Source organism: Ananas comosus, linkage group 1 (genome assembly GCF_001540865.1).
Source record: "Ananas comosus cultivar F153 linkage group 1, ASM154086v1, whole genome shotgun sequence".
Lineage (NCBI taxonomy): Eukaryota > Viridiplantae > Streptophyta > Magnoliopsida > Poales > Bromeliaceae > Ananas > Ananas comosus.
Genome location: NC_033621.1, coordinates 12,956,111 through 12,967,289, shown reverse-complemented (window position 1 = coordinate 12,967,289; position 11,179 = coordinate 12,956,111). Strand labels below are relative to the sequence as shown.

General features: G+C 33.3%; 1 protein-coding gene across 1 annotated transcript; it reads left to right on the top strand.

Annotated features, from left to right (window-relative positions):
* Positions 84-2,413, top strand: LOC109717629. Its single transcript, XM_020243494.1, has 4 exons — positions 84-392; positions 1,306-1,428; positions 1,601-1,701; positions 1,785-2,413. The coding sequence occupies exons 2-4, from the start codon at positions 1,331-1,333 to the stop codon at positions 2,291-2,293; spliced, it is 708 nt and encodes a 235-aa protein (XP_020099083.1). The 5' UTR covers positions 84-392; positions 1,306-1,330; the 3' UTR covers positions 2,294-2,413.

The following is an 11,179-nucleotide window of genomic DNA, read 5'->3' as shown; positions in this document are numbered from 1 at the left end:
ACATCTACATATATGAGAACCTACAAACCTTTTAAAAAAACCATAAAAAAAAAAAAATTAAAAAGGAAAACTAACGGAACAGTTACATCATCAGTGCCATTAGATGGACCGCCGAGATCGCGGGGCTCGACTAATCTAACGGATACCTTTAAATTAAATCGACCGTTGGAGGAAGAGTCGGTTACATAAATTGATTCCCTTTCCCCCTCTCCAAAACCCTTTTATACGACTCCGAAGAGAAACAACGCTAGATTTTCAAAGAAAAAAGAAAACCAAAACGATTGCAAAGCGAAAACTCTAATCCTTTTTTTTTTTTTTTTTATCTAATCAGATTTATTCTCATCTCTATTGCAAAAGTCTCCGTTGGGGAGCATCTCCACATGAATTTTTGGGTCAGTTTTTTTCCCCCCATTTCCATGATATTTGTCTCCTTTTGAAACATTGTTGAGTGATTAAGCATCACTCAAATTTTGTTGAGTGATTAATGCGTATTTAAGTTCTCAAATAAGAAAAAAAGAAGCAATTTTTTTGAGAAATTTTATTGGTTGCATCACTTTATTTTACACTTGTTGTGATTTGATGTAGTATCAAATGCAAGTTATGGCCTTTTTTTTTTTCCTGCGCCCGCACTTTGCCTTTAAGATGTTTGATGAAATGCTTAGCAGGGATAGGAAATAAATCGAGCACTTTTTATCTGAAGCAACAAGAAACAATGTAGTTGAGTTTTAAATTTTTACGATCAGGAGAATAAATTGTTTCGCCTATTGCGATAAAGTTTGACTTTTTGAATGTAATTAGTACATATTTTGCTTGATTTTAACTAGTCCTTTACTCTTGCCAGATCGAGCATGAGATTACATCAATAATCAAAATTTAGTGATCAGAGATTGTAATCATTTTTCTTTTTCCTTCTCGTTTGTTTTCGTAAGAATCACGGGGATACAGCACAAATAAGTACATTTTGAAATTGTTACTAGATCATCTAATTGTCCTCCTCGCACCTTTCGATAAACTTGATTAAAGATTTTTGGAAGTCCACTCACTTACCATATACTCATCAAACTTAAACTTGTGATGCTAATTTAGTTTTTGATGTTTGGAGCATTCTGAGATAATAAAATTGATTCATTTCAAATAATTACACAATTTGTCATGTAGTTTTGTTGATAAAGCAATCTACTTTAGGAAAAAAGGAACAACATTGTAGCTTCTCTTTCTTACCCTGAATTGAATTATTTGTGTTGATTCTCTTTATTTTGCCATATCTTTAATTATCATGTCTTGAGTTGCTAAATAATTCTGCAGCTACATAATAACGGAAATCGATTCTATGGGAAGCATTGTTGGTTCGTTAATCGCGGGCTTCACAAAAGTCATCGGCGACTTATTTGGAGCGCCATTGGACTTTCTTTCTGGCAAGTCTTGCAGGTAAAACTTGATGCTTTTGATTTGAATTGTATGATTCATTTAAAATCTGATTGTACCGCATCTTAGTACATATATAGTTCTAACATGAGAAGGCCAAAATAGTAAACTAATCATGTTAATTGTTTGCAAAACAGTTTTATATAACAAATATGCTTCATTTGCATTGTACCAGCTCAGTTTGCGCTGCGACATGGGATCTGATATGTTACATAGAGAACTTCTGCGTCGCAAATCTTGTGAAGATGGTCGCTGTATTGGTTCTTCTTTACATCGGTTAAGTATAAAACGCATTGAGTTCTCATATCATAATCAATTTGATTTCAACTTACATATTTTCTTTGCCTGCATTTTCGCAGTGCTGTTATTCATCTACCTCTTATATAAAATTGGAATCTGCGGCTGCATCAGCAAGGGAATGTGCAAAATGCTATGGTCATGCATTGTCTCATGCTTCTCATCCTGCGAATATGTGTCCATGTTAGCTTGGTTTAAGCTCAAGAACTTGAAGCAATCGCGGGAGGAACGTAAAAGATATCTCGAAGACTACTATGATACTTCGAGCGACGACGACTTGGAAGAGAGAATATCGTATTCGCGCGTGCCGAGATCAACAGAATTGAGAAGAACTCTCTCTAAGAGGTCGAGAGACAGAAGAAGGATCTACTTGGACAGATCTTTAAGGCCGCGAAGCCATCGGATTAGGGTCGGGATTAGTCGGCGTTCGATTTATATGAATGAGAATGATCAAGGATTAAAGCATCATCATGGGCATGTGAGTAGTGCACTTCATAACATTAAGGTAACTCACACTTCCAGGTTTGTGCAAAAGGCTAATGTGAAGAGGATCCACCATAGAAGATATTGAGCATGGTAAGGAGCAAAATTTATGGCTTAGTTCCTGAGCTTTTAATAAATTGTAATTTCTTGCAATATGAATGCTAATTTTTCGAAAATCTAATTGATTTTTACACATGTTTTAATCTTAGTGATGTTTTAATTTATGAAGATTTAAAATTTGGGAGTTTCATTATTACTAAATGGGATAGATAACTAAATGACAATAAGTCAAATAAACAATTCCTAAAAAAAATCCAATTTGTGTAGTTGATTCCCATTACAATTACATCACTGTTGTTGTTGGTGTTGATTGAGTTGATGCTTTTGTATTTTTAACTACCTCTGTTTTATATGAAGGGAACCATCATAGATGTAGGGTATTGTGAAATAGGCCTGTCAACTTTTCTTTTTTTTAGTCTTTTTCATTGACACAACCTCAACTTCTAATTTTTTTTTAATCTGAAGTAATCTAGTTAATTAAGTTAGGAATGTTATTAAACGCATTTAATTTGATCGATCGAACAATTTGTGAATTTAATAATTTTCCAAATTACTTGTTTAAACTTACTAAAATTCAAAAGCAATCAAAAGTTAAAGAGGTACACATCAAGATATTTATGATTTGTCTACCATATGTACACTCATTGTTTCTTTCTAATTTTATGATTTGTGCATAGTATATGTAATCATGTTTGTTTGCTGAGGTGACCCACATTCAATGAATAGCATTTGTCATCTTCTGAGCTAGCTCTAATGAAAATTATGTACAATTTTTTGCCCCATTTTGTGTTGCTCTATCTACTTCAACTTCTCACAACCCTTTTTTTTTTTTTTTTTTTTTTTTTTTTTTTTTTTTTTTTGGGTGGTTGCATTTGATTGTGCATTTTAGGAAGGGGACAGAGTAGCTTTCAAGTTACACAACCATCTCTCCTACCTCTATGACAATATCTAGGAATCATGACCCCCTTGTTTTCTCAGCTGCCCTTTTAATTTTGCATTTTTATCTGTTAATTAATGTGACACAACTGTTATTATATCTTTGAAAGCTCAAAAGATTAGAGAATGCTAGAGACTTTGTAACAGACCCAAGATGTGAATGGAAATTAAGTGAGATTAGGGACTTGGTATAAAAGTTTAACTCAGTCAGAAAACTGTGTTTTTAATAGTTGTATCCAATATTAGCTTTTTTTTTTTTGGCTAAATAATAGAAAATCTTTTCGAAAATATCCGCTTTTTTTACTTTTCCTCTCTGACTTTTAAAAACCTATATTTTGCTATCTTAAAGTTTCAGAAATGCCTTCGGGGGCACGGCGTTAATGGAAAAGATAAAATGACCAAATTACTTTTACTTTTTCTATAACGAAAAAAAAATATTTTTAATATATTTTTATCATTTTGAAGGATATTTTCAATATAAATTATAAAAATAGACGGAATAGTGATGGAACCCTGACCGAGGGGGCTAAATATGATAATTTAAAATATTGAGGGGTAAAATATAGGATTTTGAAAATTAGGGAGGGAAAATGAAAAAAATTAATATTTATAAGGAGATTTTCTGTAATTTAGCCATTCTCACCTATATTGTTTGGAATAATTGGAGAATATTGATAAGCTTTGTCTAAATTGAATCCACAAGTTTCCTTCCAAAAAGGTTGATAAAGAAGAAAACACAATAATGTTGTCACAGATTTTCTTTTACCCACTTCTTTTTCATGTACCAACAAACATCATATTTCTTTCAAGATTTGACATAATTATTTTTCTTCTTAGAAAAAGCATCTTAATATTATAATATTTTTCTTCTTAGAAAAAGCATCTTAATATTATAATATTATGTTGATTTGTTAATGTAGATTTAAAGATTAAGTCATGTCATGCTATTAGCTACTTTTTTCCCTATTCTTTGGCCTTGTTCTTACTCTTTTAGATTAAAATAAGCTATGTGGATATTCTTTTTCATTTAAAATGGATAAGAGTTACACCCACCTTATGCCTATTTCTTTAATTTCATACTAACTTTAGGATGTGGGAATGGTGATGCCACACAAGATCAAATTATTAATTAATCATAGTTGTAGAGTGTAGAGCAAATTATTAGTTGCATGGTGATGTCACACAACATCTACTTAAGTCAACACTCCAATGATCTAAAGCATTATCATGTAACTTATTATTTCAAAAAAAAAGAAAGATGCTTTGGAGTATTAATGGTTCCAATCATGAAATAACCTTCTAATGTGAAAATTTGTATTTTACCCTCCTTATGAAAAACATTTAATGTCTTTAACTTAGGGGGTGTTTAGTTGCACGTAGTTGCAATTACACTGCAGTTGTAACTGCATGTAAATACAAATTCGTATTTAATTTGATTATTTAATTCTAACTGCTGCAGTAAAAACTGCAGGAGGAGGTCCAACTACAGTAGTTGGAACTACGCTCAAATTGTTCGCAGTTCCAACTTCAGTAATTGGAGAAAGTAACTTAAACCAAATGGTTAGCTTACCTTCCTAATTATTTTTTAAACAATATATATATATATATTTACATTGGAGGTAATTTCACCATTATATATATAAAATGATAAAATTTTAAAAATTATTTCTCAACTGCATACAATTAAACAAATTATTTATAATTACAGCACATCCAACCAAATAGGATGCTGTAGTTATAATTACTATATTTTCAGTTTCATTCATATCCAATTATACCGTATTTATAATTATATTTAACCAAACGACCACTTATATGTGGACTTTGAATTCAATCAAATTATGACTCAATATGATCTTTATTTGAACTCAAAACCTTTTATTCCGATACCGACGAAAACTAAAGTTTTGTGCTTATTAATTTCCTACCTTTTGTTCGAATTTTACCACACCTTTCCCACATGAATTAGAAATTACGTAGCGAATTCCACCGAATAATTCTTGCATTTAATTTGATTTTGAAAATCTCCGAAATATTAGAAAATGTCAATTATATCATAGTCTCTTTAAGAGGGTTGTTAGGAGTAAGTTAAAGGGTCATTAATGTTAGTTCCTCATTTCAAAAATATGCACTGATTTGGACAAAATGGAAGTGAGGTTCCAACCATTTTTATTGATGCTTACACTGGCAAAGGTAATCTCTAACTAATCGCGATTTTCGATCTTTTTCGCCATGCATGAACTTCATTATTTACTTAACGAAAAGTATTACGTTATTAATGCATATTTTCTTGTTCTGATGCCACCCAACATTTGCTGTAGTAGGAGGTGACCGTATATTTCCATAGATTGCTCGACTCTAGTAGAGTTTTCTATTGATGGATAGTGTTTTTTTTTTTTTTGTTTTTTTGTTTTTTTAGAGAGAGAGAGAGAGAGAATGCAAGTTACCTGCTTTGTTTATTATTTATAGATGAATTCAGCTAGAAATGTAAAATAACTAGGCTTTAAATTTAAGATTTCATGTATCAATCATCAAGTCTATAGCCAACTGTGCTAGGTACGGTCGGCATATGTTGATGTATAGTTGCAGAAGCATTTCTATATTTTTGTTTTGGGATAATTGTCTATATAACTCACGAAACTTCGAAAATATCTTATTTGCCTCTACTTTTTTTTTTCTTTTCAATATATCCCTCTTATGTTCCTCCGTCATTCTAAAATAGCTTTGCAGTTACCACTCGTTAAGTTAACTTGGGTTAAACGTGAGTTAGATACCTACCAGAGTTAAAAAAAAATCAAAATGTCTCTTTTACCCTTAACTTAAGAGCAAATAAAAAATATTGGTGATAGTAGAATAGTATATTTGAAAAGACCAAAAATTAAAATACCTTTTATACTCTGACTTTAAGGACAAATAAGAAATGTTGGTGATAGTAGAAGGGTATATTTAAAAGGGCAAAATAGTAATTTTATAGAGATAACAGCTGTTGCTAACAGTTTATTAACAAAATTTAACTCTAGGGGTAAAAAGGGTATTTTTAATATTAACCTTCTAAGGCTTAGTTTGGTATTGAGGCCTATCAAACGCTATTAGATAAAATGGAGTTGGAAAAAAAGCATATAGGGATATACTTCTGCATTCCCCGATGGGACCGCAGAAAATATATCGTAACTGACTCATCGCGATATGCGAAATGCAATATTACGTACGAAAATAAACAGAGTATTTTTTCAACGTACTTTCTTACCGCACGTAACGCAATCTTTCTGCAATCCCGAACGAAGCCTAAAAGGGTAAATCAAAAAGTCGTGAACTTTTCAGAGGTATATAAACAATTGCCTCTTTTGTTTTCATAGCCTTAACTAACCTTCTTTTTATAGTCAAATATTTCTTTTTTTGAGAGAGAGAGAGATGGCAAATTATTTGCTTTGTTCTGAAATGAACTAAGCTAAAAATATGAAGCAATTAGGTTTTGAATTTTGAACATGCCTTAGATACAGTGGGTAGTCAAAGATCTTGCTATATATTGGGTGAAGTAATAGATCATTTTGAGATTCAAATGTTTTTAATCAGCATTAAACTAATTTTTATAGATAATATGTTGTCTAAGTTTGGTGGGAAGAGACAATTAATTTGTTGCAGGAGACAGGCCTCAATAGTTACCCATAGTGCCAAATAATGGAGAAATTATTGCCTAGACTTGGTCCACCACATTCGCCGTGGACCGCTCAAGTATCTACTAAACTTTAATTTTATTTTGTTTAGTAATATAATCGCTGACCAAACCTAAAACTGATTCACGATAATTTCAACCAAGTTCGAAAACTTAGAGATGTATATCTCTTATCAAACAGCAAATGATTAATATCACCTTCCACGCTTTCTATCCCACAGCCGAAATTCAGTGTCAGCAGTGGTGGTTTCAAAAAGCATAGAATCGAAAAATAGAAAAAGTATATTTTCTGTGTATCTCTGTATGCTTCCGTTGCAACTCTTTTCGACCCGACAGTGCCGACAGATTCACCGCTGACGTGGCGGACCAGGTCCATGCATGGAATAATTTCCACAAATTGGGGTGTTTATTTGTATATATTATTAGTATTATAAAAATTGCATGCGCAATTTCCTATTTGGGTTGTTGTCTAAAAACGACCCCTCAACTGTACCTTTCTCTTTCATGTGAGGTCCTGCTGTCTTGGATTCTTCTGGTGAGTCCACTCATCATCCTGTCCACATAATTCAAAACTCAAAGACACGCAGTAGGAGATTTTTATTTTATAAACAGTACCGTCTGAAGCAGGGATGCCAACGGGGTGGATCGAGGGGCGGGACCGGAGTTGTTCCGGGGAACAACTCCCGCCCCCATTTCTTATCCCATCGGGACACGTTCAGACGGTGTGAGTTGTTGTAACGTCCCAATAATCCCACATTAGGTGAAAAACTGATTCTGATTAGAATATATGAGACTTACACGCTAATAATAATAGCTGGACTTAAATATTTTGGACCGGTAGTTCGGACCCAACGGATTATTGTTGCTAACAGATTGGATCGTTATAGTTGGTAACAGAGACGAATACCAGCTGAAGGTGTGGGAGCTAAATGGTATATGGCGCAAAATACTATACCAACGGATTTGGTGGGAGCCACCTCTTGAACCCGTAGGATCCACATCTAGAATCTCATATCGCCTGATAATTCGGGCCGTTACAGTTTGTATTCTATTTTTCGCCCCTACTTACTGCTCGATTCAGCATGAACCTAGACGGGCATGAATTCTTTTTATGAATTTTTGACGGATCAGAATAGTTCAAAGAAAGAAAGAGATTTCTGACCTCCTTTCGTTTACTTAGCAAATCAGAATAGATTTAGAGTGGATTAATTTCTTTTTTTCTCTTATTTTCGGCCCTCATGTTCCACCTAATTTAGGGCAGATGGAGGTGGAAGCTTCAGCAATCTGGATTAATTTGCATCCCTATCCACGATCGATGTCTTCAAAATCAAAATTCTTCTAAAAAAATCAAAAAATTTTGAAAAAATCGGTTCCCACAAATCAAATAATAGCCTTTTTCTTCTGCTGTTAATTATTGAGACTGCTCAATGCCCTAGTAATAGATTTTCAAACCTTTTAACTTTTTAATGGTATAGCTCATATTTATCCAATTTGATTTTAATTTCTAAATACTAATCATCAAAAATTAAGTGTGGTGCATGAGATATACGAATACAACAAGCGCAAACAATAATATATATATATATATATAGAGAGAGAGAGAGAGAGAGAGAGAGAATTAGGCTACTATACTATCTATAGTACCGATGCTCAGATACTATAGTCTTGTTTTCGATCTTAGGGTGTTTAAATTAACGATCCACACCGTTAAATATGATCTAGGGTATATGAAGTTTTTAGGAATAAAATTTTAATTTTTTTCGACATCGTTTACTTAGTAAATAAATTATGTCAAAATGGACGGTGAAAATTGAATAATCTTTAAAATTTGAGTATAGAACTTTTAAATTCAAGATAAGAATGTTAACCTTAATCTAAATAGTTTAAAATATTTTCTATCAAAATTTGAAGAAATTTAGATTCTTCTACATCGTTAAACTCCAAACTAGCTATAGTAACCATTGAAAATTGACAATTTTGAAATGGTTTGATTATAAAGTAAACTATGTCGAAAAAATATAAAATTTTATTTCTAAAAACTTTAAATACCATAAATCAGTTTTAACGATGTGGATCGTTGATTTGAACACCCTAACATCGAAAACGAGACTATAGTACCGGAGTCCCGGTACTATAGATAGTATCGGAGACTAGCTCATATATATATATATATATATATAGAATTAGGCTGGAATATTATTAATAGTAAACCGCTCTTTTTGCTATCAAGTTTTTAACCTTTGGATAAAAAATTATAGGGTCAGGATGATATTAGTCGGTTAGAGTTGAGTTGTCCCCCTAGGGTTGAGTGATTCCCACTGGGTTATAGTATTTAATCCAATAGTTAGAAATAATGAAAAGAGTTGATCCAAAAGCTNTCTCTCTCTCTCTCTCTCTCTCTCTCTCTCTCTCTCTCTCTCTCTCTCTCTCTATATATATATATATATAGAGTTGAGCTAGAATACTATCGATAGCAAACGGGCTCCATTGTCACCAATTTGTTTTCGATGATAGAGCCTCCAAATTGACGATCGGCACCGTTGAACATGTTCTATACCATTTGAAGTGTTTAGAAATCAAATTTCATACATTTTCGATATTGTTTCTTATTCATTGAATGGATATAAAAATGAACAGCTGAAAATGAATATATATATAGAGAGAGAGAGAGAGAGAGAGAGTAGTTTAGTAGGCCATGAGCTTGTGCTACTGTGCAAGCATCACACTTTGTACCAAAATAGTCTTGGGCATTAAATTGTTAGGTTTGTTTTTAGAAATTTGGAATCTAACGTAGTCAGTAGCAAAACCCTAAAATAAAGGGTAATAACACACGAGCTAAAATTTTTTTAATAAATCAGTTTTATACATATAATAAATAATAAATTTTTTATAATTAATATTCTTCAACTAATTCTAGTTTTTGAAATATTACATTTTTTTTTGTTATAGTTTGATTGATGCAATATATATTATATTTTTATTTTGAAATAGACCATCAACTTATTCCTCAACTTCTAATTTTTTAATTTTAGTTTTGATATTTATTAGGCTTAAAGTTTAATAAAATTTCATAATTCAATTAGTTAGCTATTAACAGTTAATGGGCGGAAAATAAATCTTTATATTTATTTAATGAAGCCAACAAAAAAGCCAAGGAATAGCTCAAAGAGTCAAAAACAATATTTTTTTAATTTAAATGTTAATATATGAAAACAAAACAAATAAATAATTAAGTCAAAAAAATAATTTTAAATTATAAACATTTATATTAGTCTTTTTTACCACTACAACAGAATTAGATTATAAGGTCACATTTTTGGAACACTTTTATATAAATGTCCTATTTATGCCAAAATTTTGTTAAGAAATCTACTGAGGTCTAAATATAAAGCTCAATCCGATCAAAAATAAAAAGTTCTTCTACTCAATCGACAACATCCAGTTCACTCAGCCCGATTTTAAATAAAAAAAGAAAAAAATAATAATCACCATCTCCCCTTTTCCTCCTCCGCCACGGGAGCCGACGAGATAGGGTTCCAGCGGCTGGAGTTCGGCCGCGAGGATCTCGCAGGGACCATAGAGGGTTACGATCGCCGCATATCTCTCCGCCACAAGTCATTGGAGGAGTGGGTGATAAGTATCAAGGCGACCCTACTTATAATAACCCCACATATAGCAACACTTTTAAAAGGGCGTGAGAAATTTAGCCAATAATATTTTTTTTTATCTGTATTGATATTTAAATGTATCGATATATATCGTTTTTTTTTTTTTTTGTAGTGTACTCTTTTTTATTAAAAATATCTATAATCTATAATCTATAATCTATAATCTATAACTATATATTATTCCTCAATAACTGCACACGTGTCGCAGAGTAGGCCGCGCGGGAGCACAGCGCAGGGCGTCGCGCGCGCGCGATGCACGGCCGGCGGCGGGTAGTAGCCGGCGGGGCGGGGTCGGGAGCGCGAGGTGGAGCGGGCGCGGGGCGGCTATGGGGCTGGGCGGGGGTCGCTCCGGCGGTGCACGCGGGGCTGGAGGGCGGGGCCGGCGAGGGGCGGGGCGGGGCGGGGTGCTGCAATCGGGCGCGGCGCGGGTTGCGCAGAGCCTAAAATATCGCGGTCTTGGGTGGTGAGGTTGCACGGGATCCGGACCAAGTGGCTCGTGGCACCACATGAGCAGGGAGGTCACGGTGGACGTCCTTCATTCTCTTCTCTCCACTCTTTTTATATATATAATATATATATATAATTATAATATTAGTATATATATAGTATAATATATATAGACTGGGATTATATACTC

What these genes read in the sequence shown, in the direction of transcription:
- LOC109717629 (XM_020243494.1), top strand. Translation starts at nt 1,331, where the DNA reads ATGGGAAGCATTGTTGGTTCGTTAATCGCGGGCTTCACAAAAGTCATC. An exon ending in CTTTCTGGCAAGTCTTGCAG is followed by an intron (nt 1,429 to 1,600) that starts GTAAAACTTGAT and finishes GCATTGTACCAG; the next exon opens with CTCAGTTTGCGCTGCGACAT. An exon ending in ATTGGTTCTTCTTTACATCG is followed by an intron (nt 1,702 to 1,784) that starts GTTAAGTATAAA and finishes GCATTTTCGCAG; the next exon opens with TGCTGTTATTCATCTACCTC.